The sequence below is a fragment of the Ornithorhynchus anatinus genome, chromosome 14 (genome assembly GCF_004115215.2).
Source record: "Ornithorhynchus anatinus isolate Pmale09 chromosome 14, mOrnAna1.pri.v4, whole genome shotgun sequence".
NCBI classification, from domain to species: Eukaryota; Metazoa; Chordata; class Mammalia; order Monotremata; family Ornithorhynchidae; genus Ornithorhynchus; species Ornithorhynchus anatinus.
Window position 1 is genome coordinate 39,097,026 of NC_041741.1, and position 21,803 is coordinate 39,118,828.

Here is a 21,803-nt window from a genome sequence, read left to right on the forward strand (position 1 = left end):
CTGCAGACTGTTTCCTTGAGGATGTTTCCCATTGCTCCTGATTCAGTGAGTGACTCAAGCACTGGGCAGTGAATCTGGTAATGCTGTCGGCCTGTCTCGTCACTGTCCGTGGTCCCCGAGCCCCTAATAGGGAAGCTAGACCCATAAATAACTACATTTATAAATGTCAATCAGCGAAAAAAATGTTGTTTTCAGCCAATTCTGTCAGGTATCAATCAATGCTATTGAGTGCTTACTTTGTGAAGATTGCTATACTGAGAGCTTGGGAGACCGCAAATTAGTTGGCAGACACAAACCCTGCCCCCAAAGAGCTTACAGTCTATAAAATTAGAAAGCTGGGGCTGTTGTTCACAAGCATCCCTAGTTCTCCACTGTAAAATATGTGTGTTCAATTTCACCACCTCGGTGATGAAATTACTCATTCTTAGGCTGGCAGTTTTAAATATAACTAAGGACATATTATTATATTAATAATATCAATAATATTAATAATATTATTATTGATATTGTTTTTGTAATATCAAGAAGGAAATTTTAAAAAAATATAAAACCCCATTAGTCTGTACTGACAAAAGGGGAAAAAGGAAAAATGAGGAAGAAACTGCTTACTATTCCATTTCCCCATCTTTTCTCATTGGTACTCCATCTTATAATTAAGATTTATATTAAGAATTAATATAAAGGAATAGGATCTAATGTTCTGCTCAAATACAGATGAGGTTGATGGATTTATATTTCACTTTTCTTGATCCTGTCTGGAATACAGACCAAGTAGTCATCATCGTCTTAATAATAGAGAGCATGGCAATGTTTATATTCCCATATTTTATACCCTGCAGGATATAGACTTTTCCACACACATCTACATATTGCACCTCAAACATCTACAGGTAGCATCCTATACAGGTCTTCAGGATTTATTGCTGTAATAGTTTGCTTCATTCTGACCATTATCTTGTAAGATCCTAAAGGACAGAAACTTAGTCTTCTGTAGACTGAGCTCCTTGTGGGCGGGGAGCACATCTTCAAACTTTGAGTACCGTGCTCTGCACACAATAAAAGCTCAATAAATACCACTGATAGACTGATTGATCGTGGTGCTCTGTCCACAGTATATATTCAATAAAACCACTGATGTAGACGTGATGTTACACAACTCCAAAACTTGGAAGCTCAGTCTAACGTTAATAGGGTGCTGAGATAGAACGTACCAATTCAATCAGGCTACTTCTGTCCATGACATCATAATCTAGTGGAAAGAGCCCAGGACTGGGTGTTAGGTGATCTGGGTTCTAATTCCAGCTCTACCACTTACCTGTTCTGAGACTTCGGACAAATCGCTTAGCTTCTCTATCAGTTTCCTCATCTGTGAAGTGGGGATTAGTGCTTAGCATATAGTAATCCACTAGACTGTAAGATCCTTGAGGGCAGGGATCAAATCTACTAACTCTACTGACCTCTCCCAAGCACTTAATAAAGTGCCCTCAACAACACAATCGCTTAATAAATATTACTGATTGTAAGCACTTAATGAATACCCCAATCATTATTATGACTATTATCTTCTCGCCTATATGAAGCTCATAATGATGGTATTTGTTAAGCGCTTACTATGTGCCAGGCACTATACTGAACCACTATAGAGAAAATGTCAGTATGGAAATGTCTTTCCACTGCAGCTGGATAACTGGTATGACTTCTCTGCCTGCTGAGAAAAATGGAAAATGGAGCTGATGGCCAGAAAGATAGCACTTCCTTTGAAGTTTTATTTGTTAAATAAAGTTTGTTTTCTAAACCTTAAACGAAACCAAAAAGGCAACATCATCTTGCTTGGCTCCGAAAGAGCCAACAGTGTGATCAAGAGGATTGGTCTCAAAATGACCACTTACGTAGGCTGAAGTTCTGCTTTTGTTTGAAAAGAGAGTATTACTCAAAGAAAAAATTAGCCAATCAGGACATTCTGCAGGGGGAGGCAATATTGCAACAGTGCCTGCTTTTTAAAGATAGGCCTCACGTGGGTGTTTGGGTAACTGACTGACTGGGCAGAGAGAGAGAGAGAGAGAGAGAGAGAGGGAGGGAAGCTTGTTAGGAGATCCTATCACTAACTCCACCACCTCTGCCCCAGCCTCCGCCCATCGGACACCACCCTCTCTTCCTCCTGTAAGGAGCTGTGTTTTTGTTTTGCAGGGAGACCGGCTTATCTCATCTGGAATCGTCTAACTAGTGGAATGGCTTCTAACTACCTAGTGGATAGAGTACGGGCCTGGGAATCATCAGGACCTGGGTTCTAATCCTGGCTCTGCCACTTGTCTCCTGTGTGACCCTGGGCAAGTTACTTAACTTCTCTGGTCCTCATTTACCTCATCTGTAACATGGGGATTAAGACTGTGAGCCCCATGTGGGGCAGGGACTCTGTCCAATCGGATTTGCTTGTATTCATCTCAGTGCTTAGTACAGTGTCTGGCACATTGTAAGTGCTCAACAAATATCACTATTATTATTACCTATGTTTCCCCAACTTCTTATCAGGGTCGATCACATTTTCCGCTGTTGCGTATCCAAGGCAGAAGGCCTGTGAGTCTTCCCCCCTCTCCCCGAATGAAGCAGGCTAGCAGCCCTTAGCTTTAGAATATTGGTTGGTACTTTTCAAAACCCCTCTCAGGGTCACACCTGGAGAGTTCCCAGTACTCTACCAGTCTCGACTACTGGAGGGATAGTCAAGCAGAGACATATCCATTCCGTTCCTAGGCTGGGCAGTGGCTAGCGAGTGGAAGGCAATCTGCTACAAGTCAAAACTTTCCTGAGCTGGGCAGCAGCGGTGTGGGAGAGAGTCAAGGGCAGAGACTCAAGTTTACTGCATGGAAGTAGGCAATGGTAAACCACTTCTGTATTTTTACCAAGAAATCTCTATGGCTATACTACCACAATGACTGCAGATGGAGGTGGGACCTTCTGGGAGAGATGCGTCCATGGCATCAGAGATGACTCAACAGCATAAGACAAGACTTTTCAAAAGCAAAAATCCAGGGATGAGGGTAATAATGTTGATATGTTGGTATTTGCTAAGCGCCTACTATGTGCAGGGTAGGTGACGTTGATGTAATAACTTTCAAAGTTACACTTGCCAATCATTCATTTATCTTTATAAGGTTGGGGTTACTATTAATAAAATGTTTAATATTTAAGTAATCCAAATAGGACTTTTTTTTGAAAAAAAGTCATATAATAATATTGGTATTTGTTGAGCGCTTACTATGTGCAGAGCACTGTTCTAAGCGCTGGGGGAGACACAGGGTAATCAAGTTGTCCCATGTGAGGCTCACAGTCTTCATCCCCATTTACAGATGAGGTAACTGAAGCACAGAGAAGTTAAGTGACTTGCCCACAGTCACACAGCTGACGAGTGGTAGAGCCGATATTCGAACCCATGACCTCTGACTCCCAAGCTCGGGTTCTTTCCACTGAGCCACGCTGCTTCTCTTAATAATTTTGGTATTTGTTAAGCGCTTACTATGTGCCAAGCGCTGTTCTAAGCACTGGGTAGATACAAGGTAATCAGGTTGTCCCATGTGGGGCTCACAGACATGACCTGACTTCTTCCCCCTGAGGACTTAGGGTCTAAGACAGGTCACATAACACATAGATGGTGTACCACACAAACATTTCTGATGTGGTAAAATGCAGCGCCTTTTCAAGTTACCGTAAGCCTGAGCATCATGTTGGAAAATGAAGGAAAACTCTGTGTGGGTGTGGGTGTGCGCGCACGCGCACACCAATATAGCTGTTTTCTTCCCAGAGACCCCTGGAAAAGTCTATGCCATCCAAAACTCAGACACTTCCATCATCTGCAGCTCTGGGAGTTTACACCCCAGATGCATGCACCCCTAGAAGCTTCTCCCAGGAGTCAGGCCTCATGGGGACTTTTCCAACCTGTCTAGGGGAAGAAGACCAACTTGCTCCAAAGAGAGAGCAATGAGGCTTGAAGGTGTTCTTATTTGCAACACATGGGACTCTCTTAATAGAAACAAGGACCCAGAACAAAGCCACGCATGGGGCTTTTGTTAAGTAATATCACGATATTGTACTTTCCCAGGGTTTAGTACAGTGCTCTGTACACTGGAAGATAATATTTTTAACAAATATTTTTAACTATGTGCTAAGCACTGTTCTAAGCACTGGGGTAGATACTAAGGTAATCAGACTGGACACAGTCCCTGTCCCACATGAGGCTCACAGTTTTAATCCCCATTTTACAGATGACAGAACTGAGGCACAGAGAAGTTAAGTGACTTGCTCAAGGTCACACAGCGGACAAGTGGCGGAGCCAGGATTAGAGCCCACATCCTCCGACTCCCAAGCCCGTGCTCTTGCCACTAGGCCACGTGGCTTCTCAAACTTACCTCACTCCCTATCGGCGAATCCAACTCCGGTCTCCCATCTGACAGGTGAGGATACTCACCACTATACTAACGAGGAGCACATCCTGAGAGATTCAATTGGAGGAGGGTTTTTTCTTGGCTTTGCAAGGAGCAAATATATTGTAAAAATACAAGACTACCTTTGAAACAGGTGAAATGCTAGTCAGAGTTTTCCACTATTTTAGTGGCAGAAATGAATGCTCTTACCTCAAACAAGCACAAGACTTTAGCTAATGCTCCTACTTCTTCTTTGAGAGAGAAAATCAGGGAGATGGCACCGTTTTGGTTTGAGTTATCTTCAATGTAACTGGTTTCCTAGAGGGCAAAAGAAACTCAGTTGATCATTTTCGTCTAAATCAGTTTTCCGCCTTGTTGGATGCTGAGTGCTTAAATGTATTTCTTTACTTTACCCTTGAATCTTTTCCCCTGGGCTAATACAACACCAAAGCTATGCCTTGCCTTCCCATCCCCCGGGGGGTCAGGTTCTGGCCCACGAATGTGGGTTTGACCTGGGTTGGTGAGGATATTCTTTGATTGTCCTTAATCCAAAGGACCCTCCAGGAAGCCAGAGATTGGGGATCAGAACTCAACCCTGGAGCTCTACCTGTGTTAGAAGCACAGGAGCCGGAACCAAACAGGGCAGCTAAATGCAATTAGATTAAGTGGCAGCATAATGGTAACACATCATCTGTTTATTTGGATTTCAATGATGCTTTCATCTGGAAAAACAACATGCCTGCAACACCTCCACAAACCCCAGGCATGCCGGGATACCATGTGAAATGGGTATATGATGGATCTCTCAGTGGTGGACAGATCTTTGTTCTGTCTGCTGGGAATGCTTTTCTCTTATTCCCTACATCTTTTCAGCCATGTTGTCCTAACAGTTACCTCAACACACATGCATTTAACTGTTAATTTATTATTCAATTACTCCCTCACTGGTGTCTCATGTTAAATTATGGTATATTACTGATTTTGTCTAATCTTTCCCATATTAGACTGACATCCCCTTGAGGACAGGGATCTTGTCTTCTATGTCTCATACAGGTCTCTGTATGCAGATGGTGCTCACTAAATACTAAAGTTAGTGACACTGGGCCTGATATTTCTGCTCATTCTCATGCATTCTCCCTCCCAGATTGGCCTCAGACACGGAGGCATCTTAGCTGAAAATTGGAAGATGACTATGCCAGATAGCCCAACCCGACTTCCACCTGAATCTCGGGGTCTCTCACTGGGGCCTGTTTTCCCCCTGCCTGCTCTGGCAGGAGTGGGACAAGAGGAAACCAGGGCTGTAGCACACTCAAGTCAACCTTTAGGTCATAGGGAAAGTTATGAATGTTGGACCAGGGTCAGCCCTGCCTGAACCTTGGTGGAGCCTGGAAACTACTTCTTCGGCAGTGATGTTCTTGTTGTTGTCATCCTTGTTTTGTTCCTTTTTTGGACTTGCTTCATTATCACAGGCTCTCCTTGTGTATCCTTTGTCAGTTCTTCATTCTCCCATGCTCACTACCCTGTGCTATGGTGAGTCCCTTAGGGACCAGAGATCACGTCTGAAATATTATCCTTGCCCCTTTCCTTAATCTCACCTACAGTGCTTTGCACAAAGTAAACACTTTAAAGATGGTGCACCTTTTGATCAGACGCAAGGGGGTGAAAGCAAAAAAAGCTACAGGTCCTGCAGATCAGCAAACATGACAGTACACAACAGCTTTTACACGTGCACCGTGTGATTGGAACTGTTAGTCTCACACTGACCTTTTCAGCCACTCTTGCCCCCTGGATAAGATTTACCAACAGCTGAGTCATTTTCAGATTTGACGGACAAACCGTCACACCTCATAAATGCCTATACACACCTCATGAAAAGCACATGACCATATGCTCTAAGACACAGAGGGTCTTAATCAACCAGTGAGGCTATATCAATTGATCGATGGTATTTATTGAACACTTACTATGGAAAGAGCACTGTACTTTGTTTCTGGGATGGTATAATTCAACAGGATTGGTAGACACATTCCCTGACCACAACAAGTCCATATGAGAAAACAGACTGTTTACATAGACTGTTTACATAGACTGTTTACATAGGCAAATATAAAAGGATACCTTACCGCAATTATCTGAGTAATTTAGGACAAAACGCCTTGATAGTGGAAGAAACATATTTCATTTTTGACCCTAGGTACGAAGTACCCAGTTTCAGGTTTATAGTGACTAAATTCAAATTTAACCTTCCATTTCACTTTGTTGATATTAGCACAGATTGAGCATTCAGGGAAAAAGAAAATGGACTCACTTCTTCATTTCTGATTCCCGGGTACTATCTCAAGGACAAAACTTTACTTTCAAAAAATAAATCTACCATTTCTGGGGATGACAAATGCCCACCCCTTTAAAAGTGACCACACTGCAATGTCGGATCTCTTCCAAACCCTTACACTAAAGAACATTAAGCCCTTCGTCTATTTACGCATCCTCTGATATCTGCTGACTCCCTCATAGCTTTGAACACAGGAGCAAATTTTCTTCAAGGGGGGTGAAGGGTATGATCCTCTTTGTTGCTAGCAAGAAGATCGATCACTTCAATGAATAACAATCACATTTACTGAATCCTGGTCCGCCATTTTATAGGGATGTTTTTTGACCTCTGAGGTGGCTATACTTCAAAGCAGTTAATGATATTTCAATTCAAAGTTAACCAGAAGGTCAACGGTTGATTTCATTACATAACCTAATGCTGAAACAGACATGTATACACCTCACTTGCCACCTAATTAAACTCAGCGTTCTTCCCAGGAAGATTTTATAGATCGATAGTGGCTTTAGTGAAACGGTTGTAGGGGCTTCTCTGGACTCGGGGGTTGCGTTAGAAGGTTAGCTGGAAACCGCAATTCCAGAACAATGTAGGCCTGCAAGTGGCAACCACATCCATGTGGTAAAGAATAAGTTTTACAAGCACACAGGTGGAACAGGGGTCTCTTCGGCACATTTATATAGACGGATAGGCTATTACTTGTCAGTTGTGCCACCTTCTGACCCATGTAAGTGCTTAGCCTGCTGTAGCTTGGGAGTGTCCCATAGCAAACGACGGGGCTCACTCCCGATGGAGGACTTCCATTGACTGACACCACTCTATCCCACCCGTGCGACTCCCGTTTAAGCTGGACTGTCATCACCTGACTTCTCATCCCATCTTGAAACCAAGGAAGCCCAGCGGTTTCATTCGTTCGATTCATTCGATCGTATTTACCGAGCGCCTTCCGCGACCCTAGGTCTCACTTTCTATAAACCCGGCCAGCGCCGCGTCACCGAAAGGAAGCGAAGACTCTCGGAGGAATGGCGAAAACCATTCCTCAGGTTTGCGGGCCAGAGATCGAGCCCATCCGACCGAGTGAAAAAGCGATCGGGGCAGCGGAGCCAAGTGTGGACCGGAGCAGGGAGAGACAGGAGGCGGGGAAGTCGGCAAGGAGGCCCACCTGGTAATCGAGGCGACATAGGGAAGGTGCTCGGATTACCATTAGGAAAATGGGATTCCATGGCATCAAAGGACCTATCCGAACAACCCGAAGGAACTTTATTGTCGTCATCCTTGTTTTGTTCCTGTTTCGGCCTTGCTTCGTTATCACAGGCTCTCCTTGTGTATCGTCTGTCAGATCTTCGTTCTCCCATGCTCACTACCCTGTGCTACGGTGAGTCCCTGAGGGACCAGAGATCGCCTCTGAAATATTATCCCTGCCCATTCCCCCACCCCAGCCCAGTCGTGGGGGGGGGCAGGTCCCCGACCCCGCTCACCTGCAGGGCATCTCCGTTCGGCCTGGGCCCGTTGTTGTCCATGGCAGCGGGGGCTGGGCTGCTGCGGGCCCACTGCGGCCAGTGGGCGGGAGCGGCCTCGGCCTGCGCTATTTCAGGAGGGGATCAAAGATCTGCCCCGGCGCCGCCCCTCACCTCGCCCCGCCCCCACCCCCCACCCCCCACCTCGTTCATTCATTCATTCTTTCTTTCATTCATTCATCCTTTCATTCGTATTTATTGAGCGCTTACTCTATGCAGAGCACTGGACTAACCGCTTGGAATGGACAATTCGGCAACAGATAAGAGAGACCACGACGGGCTCACACGCTAAACTCATTCCCATTTATTAGGCGCTTATTATATGCACAGCACTGGACTAAGCGCTTGGAATGGACAATTAGGCAACAGATAAGAGAGACCATCCCTGCCCCGCGACGGGCTCACAGTCTAAACGCATTCCTATTTATTGAGCGCTTATTATATGCACAGCACTGGACTAACCGCTTGGAATGGACAATTCGGCAACAGATAAGAGACCTTCCCTGCCCAGCGACGGGCTCACAGTCTAAACTCATTCCTATTTTTTATTGAGCGCTTACTACATGCACAGTACTGGACTAAGCGCTTGGAATGGACAATTCGGCAACCGATAGAGACCATCCCTGCCCAATGACGGGCTCCCAGTCTAAACTCATTCACATTTACTGAGCCCTTCCTGTGGGCCGAGCACTAGACTAAGCGCTCGGAAAGTACAACCCGGCAACAGAGACCATCCCTACCCAACCACGGGCTCACAGCCCAGTGCTTAGAACGGCGCTTGGCACATAGTAAGCGCTTAACAAATACCAACGCTATTATTATTATTAATGACGGCATTTGTTAAGGGCTTACTATGTGCCAAGCGCCGTTCTAAGCGCTGGAGAGGATACAAGGTGTTCAGGTTGTCCCACGAGGGGCTCACAGTTTTAATCCCCATTTTGCAGAATGAGGACACTGAGGCACAGAGAAGTGAAGCGACTGGCCTAAAGTCACACAGCTGACAAGAGGCAGAGGCGGGATTCGAACCCGTCACCTCTGACTCCCAAGTCCGGGCTCTTGCCACTGAGCCACGCTGCTTCTCTAGAAGGGGGAGAGAGACCGCAGAACAGAACAAGGAGACAGACATCACTACCAGCAAAATAGATAAATCGAATTGTAGATACAGACACATGGTTAATAAAATAAATAGACTAATAAATACTATAGACAAATATACACAAGTGCTGTGGGGAGGGGAAGGGGGTAGAGCGGAGGGAGGGAGGAGGGGCGATGGGGAGGGGAGGAGGAGTAGAGGAAGAGGGGCAGAGAGAAAGGGAGGGCTCAGTCTGGGCAGGCCTCCTGGAGGAGGTGAGCTCTCAGTAGGGTTTGAAGGTGGTGAGAGAGTTAGTTTGGTGGAGGTGAGGAGGGAGGGCATTCCAGGCCAGAGTAAGAGAGCTTACAGTATGGCTTAGTGGAATGATAGTAAGGGCTTAACAAATAAGCGTAGCTCAGGGGAAAGAGCCCGGGCTAGGGAGTCAGAGGTCATGAGTTCAAATCCCAGCTCTGCCACCTGTCAGCTGTGTGACTATGGGCAAGCCCCTTAACTTATCTGGGCCTCAGTTCCCTCTTCTGTAAAATGGGGATTAAGACTGTGAGCCCCACGTAGGACAACCTGATTACCCTCTATCTACCCCAGCGTTTAGGACAGTGCTCTGCACATAGTAAGCACTTAACACATACCAACATTATTATTATTAATAATCTTTTTTAAAAAAAATAAGGATTCATGTCCCTCTACTTTCACTGTGCCTTTACTCAACTCTCCCCATCTTCAAAGACTTCCTAAATCCCATCATCCCCAAAGAGCCTTCTTTAATTAGTTCCCCATAACCCAGTTTTTTTTTAATGGTATTTGTTAAACGTTTACTATATGTCTGGTACTGTTCTAAATGCTGGGGTAGATACAAGAGAATCCGGTTGGACACAGTCCTTGTCCCACATAAGGCTCACAGTCTTAATCCTCATTTTACAGATGAGGTCACTGAGGGGCAGAGAAGTGAAATGTCTTGCCCAAGATTCCACAGGAGACAAATGGTGGTTCCAAGATGAGAACCCAGGTCCTCTGATTCCCAAACCCATGCTCTTTCCACAGCATGGCTCGGTGGAAAGAGCACGGGCTTTGGAGTCAGAGGTCATGGGTTCGAATCCCAGCTCTGCCACTTGTCAGCTGTGTGACTGTGGGCAAGTCACTTAACTTCTCTGTGCCTCATTTACCTCATCTGTAAAATGGGGATTAAGACTGTGAGCCCCACGTGGGACAACCTGATTCCCTTGTGCCTACCCTAGCGCTGAGAACAGTGCTCTGCACATAGTAAGTGCTTAACAAATACCAACATTATTATTCCACTAGATTGTATTATTCAAACAGCCACGCTTAACACTCACCTATTATACCCATCATCAGTTAATTATTCAGCTTCTGTATTTCATTTTGACACACATGCTACTTCTTGTATCCTTGTCACCTCGTCTCCTCCTACCTCACCTCGCCGCTCTTCTATTACAATCTAGCCCACACACTCTGCTTCTCTAATGCCACCAACCTCTATCTCCTCTATCTCACCACTGACCTCTCCCTCACATCCTGCCTCTGGCCTGGAACACCTTTCCTCTTCATATCTGACAGAAAATTACCCTCCCCACTTTAAAAGCCTTATTGGAAGACACGTCCTCCAAGAAGTCTTCCCTGACTTGCCTCATTTCCTCTTCTTTCACTCCTTCCTTTCGCCCTGATTTGCTCCCTTTATTAACCAACCCCCCTCAGCCCCAGTGCATTTATGCACATATCTGTAATTTATATTAATGTCTGTCTCCCCCTCTAGACCATCAACTCGTTGTGTGCAGAGAATATGCATGCCCACTCCATCATTTTGTATTCTCCCAAGTGTTTGCTTAGTACAGTTCTTTGCACACAGTAAGTGTTCATTAAATATGATTAGCTCACTGATTCCTCTTGATCCCTTTATTTCAGCCTGACTCCTCTGTCATACTATCAGTCTTTTGAAGACAGTTACTGTGTTTTTATTTCTGATATACTCTCCCGATTACTTAGTAGAGTCCTCTACTCGGAGCAGTTGCTCAACAAATACCACTGATTGTTTGATCGAATCTCTAGGCGATGAGGGTGTCAACTGTGTGGGCAGATGGTTCCGAAGGGGCGGGGGTAGGTTCCACAAACTGGGTTGAATGAATATTTAGGGGAATCCATCGGCCTTCCGAATGTTCTCTCTCCAGAAATGGTAACAGGATGCTTAGAGGAATTGTGTAATGGTTGTCCATTTGGACATCCTCTATATGTTTATGAATGTTGCATCTAGCATCCCTAACTTTTCCTTTGAGTGGCCTATCATGGATCTATTGTCCTGATATCTATTTAACCTATTAGCCTCCCCGAATTTTCACTCCAACACCCCTAAAGTTGTTGATATAGAGGACAAGGCCTGACACTTCGCATTGGTTTTATAAAGTGGGAGCACCTTGAATCTGCCCTGCGTGCAAATATGTCTATTCTGATTTCCATCCTTCAGCTGTAGAGTCAGTAAGGTTGCAGAGCCAAATATCCACCTCCAGGGATATTTAAAGAATAGATATAGACCTCTAAATTAAATGAAGGCGATAAAATGGACAAACACCTAATCAACGTAAATAGGTTCAGTTAGATGCTGTAATTTCAAGAATGGTTTGAAGGAGAGGACTGTACTGATAGGTTGAGGAATAGTTGCTATTAATTAGGGAAAAGTTCCTGCACTAAGATTTTTAAAAGGGGAGGGAAGTTCCAAGTAGTTTGGGCAGGGGTATTTATTCTCTTTCATTCTCTTGGGTTTCAGTCAACAAAGATGGTAAAACAGGCTCACAAAGAAGTGTGGGTTTGCAAAGTTATGACTCTCTCGACAATAAAAGGCTTCTACAGAATCGATCCAAAGCAGAATGGAAAAGTTAAGCAATCACTTTGTAAAGCTGCCTCTAAAACAATCAGATGCCAGGGAATTTGCTCAAGATGAGGATTGCACTTGAGAAAGTTGGGTCGCCCGCTGCTAGTATCATTGAAACGAGATGAGTTACTTTTGCTATCTAGTGTGTGTTCCATTTAGGCAATGTGAGTCCCAGGATTAGAATCCAGATCTCTATCCACATGGCTTCATTTGTCCTCTTAGCTGACTGACTCCTTCTGGCTATAAAATGGGTAAGGGAGGGAAGATGTTGCAAGTGTTCTGTTTGTGTACTGGGCAGTCCAAAGTCAACATGGGTCCGCTTGCTCCTGATTTTACTTTGAAGTTGCAAATTACCCAACCGGTGTATATTGGAATAAATGTTTAACATGGTGAACATACAAGCATCGTCATGATCATGGAAAAATAATAAGGAACATTTAATGTTAATTTGCTTTTGCAAAGAGGGTATATTGCCTCCCCTCTCCTGGACGATGCCCAGGATGATTTCTAAATCACATCTTACGTGATCAGTGGATGTAGAAATTTTCCAAGTATGTCTTCCATGCCCCTGGATTTTTTAAAATTGCAATGGAATCTGGGGAAAGTACCACACGGATCCAGAGGAATGGACTAGGTGACTTCTCAGGACTCCTTTAAAATACTGTTATGCTATGAAATGGCAGAGGTTTATTAACTGTGCCTTAATAGCAGATAAATGGAAGCCTGATGAAAAACGAAGTTTTCCTAAAAATAAAGTTTTGTTATTCCCAGTCCAGAGACAGATCTTACTTTCCATCCACCCATTGGTCCATACCACACCCTGTTTTTTCTCAGAGTTTGCTGTCCTGGAAAATCTCTTCCAACTCTCAGATCATTTAGGTCCAAGAAACAGGAGAGTAGGTAGGTATGTAACTGTGCTTCAAGAGGGTCATTGGAAATACTGTGTTGTTTCTCCTTCTTCATAAAACCCAAGCTCAGTTTCAATCTGGAGATCCTTGTAGAGAAACCAACAGAAAGGCTAGATCTCGAGAGGCACAATGAATGACTCCGGAGATTGTAAATCGGAAAACCCCAGCCAGACTTTTTCCACTTTTTTGTTATTCCCCTTTATGTCTCTTCATGACAACCCTTAGATATGAGGCTGGTTTGTTTCTTTGTGGTAGATCTTACCAACTCAATACAGTCTACCTGGTTACATGTAGTGAGGTCTTCCTGTGGTGCTTTTCTCAAGTCTACTGTAGTGTCAGTTATGATACAAACCTATGGACCTACCTACCATAGTTCAGATCCGATCGGACCCAATAACAGAGTGAGGCTATTTTTAACTTTTAACTAATTTTTAACTAGAGAAGCAGCGTAGCTCAGTGGAAAGAGCACGGGCCTAGGAGTTATAGGTCATGGGTTCTAGTCCCGGCTCCGCCACCTGTCAGCTGGGTGACTTTGTGTAAGTCACTTCACTTCTCGGTGCCTCAGTTACCTCATCTGTAAAATGGGGGTGAAGACTATGAGCCTCATGTGGGACAACGTGATTACCTTACCCCAGCGCTTAGAACAGTGGTCGGCACATAGTAAGCGCTTAACAAATACCAACATTATTATTATATTATTTTTTTCATTGATTTGTGTAGGTTTAGCGCCATCGTCTGGTGAAAATGGGAATTACTGGTTTTTAAATCAGAATTGGTCTATCGAGGATAGAAGCGCACAGTCAATCCAAATGGATGAATAAACATTAATAATAATAATGTTGGTATTTGTTAAGCGCTTTCTATGTGCAGAGCACTGTTCTAAGCGCTGGGGTAGACACAGGGTAATCAGGTTGTGTCACGTGGGGCTCACAGTCTTAATCCCCATTTTACAGATGAGGTAACTGAGGCACAGAGAAGTGAAGTGACTTCCCCACAATCACACAGCTGACAAGTGCCAGAGCTGGGATTCGAACTCATGATCTCTGACTCCAAAGCCCGGGCTCTTTCCACTGAGCCCCGCTGTTTGAATGGGTTTGGGAATTCAGTGCTTGTTTCCCCCACCTTGGGAAGTTATTTTCCCTTCACTTTTCACACCTTCCTTGTCTCCAGCTTGCAGCTTCTTTTTAAGGCTCTTACACTTTTCTAGTTTTTTACACTACCACATTTCCTCAGTGATTTCTTCCTATAGTCTCCCCTTGTTGAACAGACTTAGTCTATCTTATTAGTCAAGGCCTCGTTTAATTTCATTATTTGACATTTTACTACCACCATGATCTTTCTGTTTCTTTGTCTGAAATATACTCCTACCTTAATAATTCTTTGCACCACTGCCAAATTCACCTGGATCCGCCAGAAAGAATGACCTCCTGAATCATTGTTTAGATAGAGATTCTATTAAATCCATCTTGGCCCTTCAGACATGAAAGGCCCCTGCCCAACTCTCCTTGGCTGTTGTAATAAAAATAACAATAGGGATAATGAGTATCGTAACTTTAGTGTTTGTTAAGTGCTTATTATGAGCCAAGCACTGTGCTGAGGACTGGGATTAATACAAGACAATTAAGCCCGACACAGTTCCATATGAGACTCGTGGTCTAAGGGGTGGGCAGAGAACAGCTATTTCATCCCCATTTTACAGATGAAGAAAATGAGGCACAAGGAAGTTACATGACTGTAATTTTTCAATGTTTACACTGGGTAAAGGATAGAGAGATAGACCTTTCTCCCTGAAAAACCCCAGAGAAAGAGATCCCACAAACCCCCTTGACTATTCATTCCAGGATTTTGTGTCTTTCTATTTTGCTTTCTGTCCACTTTATTGGAAAGTTGTAAGGTGGATTGGTCTTGAAATAGTTAAATTGGGGGGTTGTTCTATCATTCAGTTCTCTCTCACTTCCCTCCCCTGTTCCCTCATGTTTGCTTCAAAGAATTGTTTCTAGAATACATGTGAACTCAGGGGAAAACGAATTGAAGAAGATCAAACCAAAATTCCTACCTCTGCCTACCTCATAAGGATGTTGTGAGGAGCTCCTGGTAGCAAGGATCACGTCTACCAGCTCTTGGGAACTGTATTGTACTTTCCCAAATGCTTAGTGTGGTGCTCTGCACACCATTAAATCCTCAATAAATACCCCTGATCGATTAACTGATAAATGTAGGAAAGTGCTTTTTAAAAATAAAACTCTTCCTTTTTGAGGGTAAGACCTTGAGAGGACTGCACTTGGAGAGTTGCCATTATTTTACAAGTCTCGGCTGCAGGAGGGAGCGTCAAGCAGTTGCGTGGTAGAGAAGCAGCATGGTGCGGATAGAGTACAGGCCTGGGAGTCAGGAGGTCATGGGTTCTAATCCCAGCTCCACCACTTGTCTGCTTTGTGACCTTGGGCAAGTCACTTCACTTCTCTGTGCCTGTTACCTCATCTGTAAAATGGGAACTGAGACTGTAAGCCGTCCGTGGGACAGGGACTGGGTCCAACCCGATTTGTTTGTCTCCACCCCAGCACTTAGGACAGTGACTGGCACATAGGAAGTGCCTAACAGATAGCATAATTATTATATCCATTCAATTCCTAGCCTGGGCAGTGGTTAGCGAGTGGAAGGCAATTTGCTACAAGTCAAAACTCACCTGTGCTGGGCAGCGGAGGCACGGGAGAGAGTCGAGGGTGGAGACTCAAGTTTACTGGGAGGAAGAAGGCAGTGAGGGTATACCACTTCCCATATATTTTTACCAAGAAAACTCTATGGATACACTACCAGAACGATTGCGGATGGAGGTGGGGTATTCTGGGAGAAGCGTCCATGGAGTCGCTACGGGTTGGAGACGACTCGACAGCAAGATCCTGAGATGAGGGCAAAACAGGAAGAAGTCTTATCAAAAATTTTCCTCCCATTACAGTGTTCACACTCTCTCTTTTTCGGCAGCACTTTAAGGGGGAGGAGAACAGGCCAGACATCACTCGCAATGCTTTTTGGGAGACCTGGAAAGCAAATTCTTCCCCTTATGTATATTTGAAACTAACCCAGTTCTAATAAAGTTGCTAAAGTCACAGGGATCCCAGCAGAAATCAAATTTAACATTTCCTCTGAAAAAGGAGGACTCAAAAGGAAGCCAGCACAAGCCTAGTGCATTTTAGAAAAAGGAACTGTGATAAGATGCAAACTTTACTGAAGAATGCCAAAAGGATTAAATAAAAATCCTTCCAGAAGCATGGAGGGTATTAAAAGTATTAGATGCTGAAGTAAGCCATGTGCCCCCAAATGAAACCAGAAATTAATCAGGCAATTAAAGAAAAGCCCTCTTTGGTGAACTAACTGGCAGAGAGAAAAAAATGAGGGGCCTTCTCCAGATGTCGGGGGAAGGGGACGAAGGGGGAGGCAAGTACAGCACTGCCCTCAGGGAAGCAGCGTGGCTCAGTGGAAAGAGCTTTGGAGTCCGAGGTCAGGGGTTCAAATCCCAGCTCTGCCACTTGTCAGCTGTGTGACTGTGGGCAAGTCACTTAACTTCTCTGTGCCTCAGTTACCTCATCTGTAAAATGGGGATTAAGACTGTGAGCCCCACGTGGGACAACCTGATTCCCCTGTGTCTACCCCAGCGCTTAGAACAGCGCTCTGCACATAGTAAGCGCTTAACAAATACCAATATTAGTATTATTATTATTATTATCTCCAGTAATGAGGGCTAGCCATGTGCAGTAGATAGAAGGCATCAGAATCAATAGTCAATCACGGGTACTTACTAAGGATAATAATAATAATAATGTTGGTATTTGTTAAGCGCCTACTATGTGCCGAGCACTGTTCTAAGCGCTGGGGTAGATACAGGGTAATCACATTGTCCCACATGAGGCTCACAGTTAATCCCCCTTTTACAGATGAGGTAACTGAGGCACAGAGAAGTGAAGTGACTTGCCCACAGTCACACAGCTGACAAGTGGCAGAGCCGGGCCTCGAACTCATGACCTCTGACTCCCAAGCCCGGGCTCTTTCCACTGAGCAACACCACTGTACTAGATGCTTGGGAGGGTACAACACGAGCAAGACGTAGATTCCCTTTCCCAAAGGAGATTACATTTAAATGGAGAGAGAGATGGACGAAAATGACTTACAGATAACGGAAGCAGGATGAAGAACACGAATCTAACAGAAAGAAGTACAAATATTTCAGGATGAAATTGCTGAGTAAATGACTGAATATATAAAGAAATACAAGTATGTACAAAAGTGTCAGGGAAGTAAATACATTAAGTACTAAGGGTGACTGTTGGTGTGACACAATTAGGGCGCCGTGAATAAAGACAAATAGAAATGGATTCCTGCCTTAGAACAGAGACTTCGAGAAGTTCATATATCGAGAGGGAAAATGGAAAGTGACATCAAACACAGAAGGTAACAACTGTAAGACTGCCACAAAGGAAGTTTTAACGTGTAGCCAGGGTGGGACGGATTTTAGGTCACACATTGATCTTATCAGCTCCAAGCAATCGATCGATGGTATTTGCTGAATGCCAGCGTGGCTCAGTGGAAAAAGCCCGGGTTTAGGAGTCAGAGGTCGTTGGTTCTAATCCGGGCTCTGCCACCTGTCAGCTGTGTGACTTTGGGCAAGTCACTTCACTTCTCTGGGCCTCGGTTACCTCATCTGTAAAATGAGGATGAAGACTGTGAGCCTCAAGTGGGACAAAATGAACACCCTGTATCTACCCCAGCGCTTAGAACAGTGCTCTGCACATAGTGAGCGCTAAACACATACCGACATTATTATTGAGCATTTGGGAGAGAGTTGGTAGAGACGATCCCCGTCCGCACGGTGGTAAGGACGACATTCAGGCATTCGGTCGTATTTCCCGAGCGCTTACTATGTGCAGAGGACTGTCCTAGGCGCTTGGAAAAGGGAAAGAGGGAGATTACGTTAATTTGCCAGAAACGGCCACTCATAATTTATAATGAGGCGTGGCATGGAAAGAGCGTCCACTAATCAAATTTTAGACGTGACAGAATCACTTCTGACCATAAACAGAGCGCTCCTCAGGATGCGGGATTTGCAATATGGAGATTACGTTATACGGTGTTTTACTCTTTTTCACCCGATTCGAAAATGGCCTGGAACCCGAAGCACCCAGAAAGTATTTCTTCTCTTCTGACTCCGGTCGAAAAAGGGAGAGGGAAAGAGGGAGAGAGGGAGAGGGAACATGTTAGCACAGGTGTACGTTCAGCTCCCCGAGCCGGTCCTCGCATTACCAAAGAGGGCCTCTAGGTGGCGCTCCACACACATCGAAATCTTACCAACTTTTCATCAGTTGAATTTGCCCCAAATCTCCAAAAGCAAGCAAGTGCACTCGAAGGAAGCGGGGAGGGGGGCCGAGCGGATCGCCCGGTTAACGCAATTAATCCGAGCAAACTTGGCGTTTCCAACAGGGAATTCCAGTCGCCCTGCACCTGGATCAGCACCTGCCCTTTTCCTCTCTCCCTGTAAATAGTCAATACAAAGCCAGATCGGCGCCTTAGCAGCCTCTTAAAGGCGCCCCTCTCCAGGAATTTGGTCACAACCGCATTCAGCAATTCTGTCCTTACCGTTCACCCTTGGGTGTTTGAAAGAGCGGAGGTCCTCCCTTTGTGTCTTAACGTTAAAGGTTTGTGCGAGGCCTGAGAAACTAAATTCCCTGTGGGCAGAGAACGTGTCTACCAACTCTGTTCTACTGTACTCTCCTAGGCGCTTAGTTCGGTCCTCGGTACACAGAAAACGCTTCGGAGATTGTTTTGTTAAATCGATTGATTGTTAGATCGGACCACGAGATCAGACGTCCCTCGCGACAGCTGAGCGTGGCCCATCTTTCTCTTGGAGGGCTTCGGATCGCTGCCTTTTTTCTCTACCTCCCGATGCCATCTTGTGGGTGACCCCTCGTCAGAGTTAAAGGCGGGCGTGCCCATCGATGGATGGGAGACTCGATTCCACGAAACGAATAGAACCCAGTGCTTCGAATCCTAAAATCCCAGCGCCGTGCCCTACGAGTTAAACAAAATAAATAAATAAAAATCCCTCGTCTGGAATACCTTGGCGGGAAGAGGTGGACTGTCCCTTCTAGACTGTGAGCCCGGCATGGGCAGGGATGGTCTCTCTTTAGGGCTGAAGCGTACGTCCCGAGCGCTCAGTAGAGTGCTCTGCACACAGTAGCAGCTCACTGAATACGATTGAATGAACGAATGCGGTTCCTTTTACCCTTTCCAGCTGCCTAGTCCGTAGCGAGGCACGCTGCCCTTCTGCGGTGGAGGAAGAAGGAGGGGGATGGAGGGGAAGGGGGAGAGCCTTTGGGCCGAGATGAAAGAGTTAATGTGAGCTCCTGATTTGCACGCGCTCACCTCCCAAGGTACAGAGGTTAAGTGTCATGCGTGCCGAGTTTCCTCCAACCTGTTGGATGAGCAAATATCTCCCTATTCTTCGCTGGCGGCCGGGGGCAAACAGTGGGGGGGGGGGGGGGGGGGGGAGGAGAAGGGGGAGGAATTTATTGGAGGAAAATGTTTCCGGGCGGTGCCGCAAGGAGTCGGGCTGCGTCGGACTTTAGGGAGACGATGATGGACACAGGACACGTGGCCGCACAATGAGGACACACGACTGACCTCAGCCACTTCGGCAAACTGCCCCTGTCCTCTCCGAGGCAGCTGAACCGTTCCAGGAGACTCCGCCGGCTCCGACAGACCCCCGCAAACACTCCCGCAGATGCCAGCCAGGGGTAAAGACCCCTGGCGGCAGCATTTTGGAGGGGGGGGGGGTGGAATAGGACCGGTCGCCCAAGGCCCACCCCTCCGGGGCTGCAAAGGGAGATGGACCAGACGCCTCCAAGTTGGAGGAAGAAAAGCAAGCCAGCCAGGGCTGGTTGCCTGCACGCTCAGCCGGAGCCCACTTCTTCAGGGGGGTGGGGAATCTGCTCGAGGGGCATTCGACTCGGGCACCGAGAACCCACTGGGTCCCGGAGGGGTGGAAAAGGGGGGGGACCAGGGCTATGACGTCATAATATCGTTTGAAATATCGTTTGAAATAGTGAAAGCGCTTGGGAGAGGGATGCTACGCACAGTTTCTCTCCTTGCCCTGGCCCCAGTCGAAGTCGAATAGCAGGAAAAAGCAATCGGGCCGACAAGTAGGAAAAAGAGTTGTATTCCCTCATCCTAAATGGGAACTGTAGCTTTAGGTTAGGATGTGGCTCATTTGCATGACCTGTAACTGATACGCTTAAAACCTCCAGTCTTTTTTTATGCCCTTAATGGAGTGTGGCAGGACGTAGTTCTGCCACCTTAAGTCCTAGGATACCTTAAGGTCTAAAAAATGATCTTTTCAACAGATACATCATTAACAGTCCACCTATGTAGCTTCCCCTGGGAAAGCCGGGGGTGGGTGGGGGGATTTTTCGGTTGAATCGCTTTGAAGCAAGGAGACCGAAAGTTGGGTGGGGAAAGAGACGGCGGGTGGAGGTGGGTGGGTTCTTTCTCGTGGCTTGCCCTCAACTTTTGGAAATTCTCTTCTTTCAGTTATGCCCGAGATTTAACATTCCAAAGCTCAAGTCTCTAGGAGAAATCCCAAACTGAAAAGGGTCGGCTCAAATGGAAGCGACCGACTTACGTGCAACTCCGAGGGAAAGGAACTAGAAACAGAAATAAATACGTGAGTTGATGGAAATTTGGTAGGCGCATACTTGCTGTAGGTAACAAAGCATGACAACTAGTAAAGTTTGAGATCCTCAGCACAAACCTCCAGCTTTATTCACGAAAACACTTTCAAAATAAGTTAACCTCTGTTTTTTCTAATTGCCCCCTTCCCCCCTTCTCTCCTTTCGAGCCTGTTTTATGTGTCTCCGCGTTGTGCCAACTATTTCATCTTTATTCCTTCTCTTTCTCTATTTTCATTCATCCTTTTTTTTGTGTGTGTGGCTTCTCAGTCTGATCCGTAGCTCGTTACCACCCACTGCACGCTCTCTCCTGTAGCGGAGGTGTTTCTATACAAACTTCAGCGTCCAGTTGTCATATTAATTATTACACTGAGTAATGACTGAAATAGTCAAAATAAGGGGAGACTCAAGAGAGCTTTTTCTTACCGCTCAAAGATTCAGCAAAGAAGCCCTGCAACAAAGCGCTAATTGGTCCCCAGAAATCCTCTGACAAGGCATGGAAGATAGGTTTCATAAAGCCCAGCAATTGTGAAGGGGGAAAAGATCCTTGAATAGACCCCACGCTTCTTTTCTAAACTCTCTTGCTGAGCAAAAAATGGACTGCTTCTTGAATACTGGCCTGATCTTGAATGCTATACCCAGCAGAGAAAAAAATGCACCATTTATTGTAAGTTTTTTTTTCCAGCTATTCATGTGTTCTATGTGGAGAATCAGCTGGTTTTGTTTACCATGAAAGACCTTTACTTTATTTTCACTCTTAGGGAGTAGGAAAAAAAAACAAAAAAAAACATGTGCCTAGACCCAGACGAGCTCGCCTACTGTAACAAAATAGAGTGTAACAAATCCTACAAAAGTTTAGAATGTATTGATTCTTTCAAGATCTATATAGATTAACGACTTTCGTTATGCTTACCCAGGGAAGGTATTTAATCATAATGTAAATGAGTCTTTTTT

General features: G+C 45.3%; 1 protein-coding gene, 1 long non-coding RNA gene and 1 other non-coding gene across 4 annotated transcripts in view; 2 read left to right on the forward strand and 1 right to left on the reverse strand.

Moving 5' to 3' along the window:
• PAH (phenylalanine hydroxylase) overlaps positions 1–8,328 on the reverse strand; it is a 43,869-nt gene extending 35,541 nt beyond the window's left edge. The window contains exons 1-2 of one of the 2 annotated variants that reach the window (XM_029079226.2): positions 8,220–8,328; positions 4,626–4,733 (exon numbers count right to left, since the gene is read on the reverse strand). In XM_029079226.2, the coding sequence (XP_028935059.1) occupies positions 4,626–4,733; positions 8,220–8,261 (150 nt within the window). In that variant the 5' untranslated portion in view covers positions 8,262–8,328. Of the gene's footprint in view, positions 1–4,625; positions 4,734–7,903; positions 8,107–8,219 lie in introns of those variants that run through there. The other variant, XM_029079227.2, reaches the window with a different exon arrangement.
• LOC114816856 lies at positions 2,653–2,790 on the forward strand. Its single transcript, XR_003764661.1, has one exon. It is a non-coding gene; the product is annotated as a small nucleolar RNA SNORA7 (small nucleolar RNA).
• Positions 8,329–20,205: 11,877 nt separating the features above from the next.
• Positions 20,206–20,860, forward strand: LOC114816712. The gene is made up of 2 exons (XR_003764521.2): positions 20,206–20,324; positions 20,713–20,860. It is a non-coding gene; the product is annotated as an uncharacterized LOC114816712 (long non-coding RNA).
• The last annotated feature ends 943 nt before the right edge of the window (positions 20,861–21,803 follow it).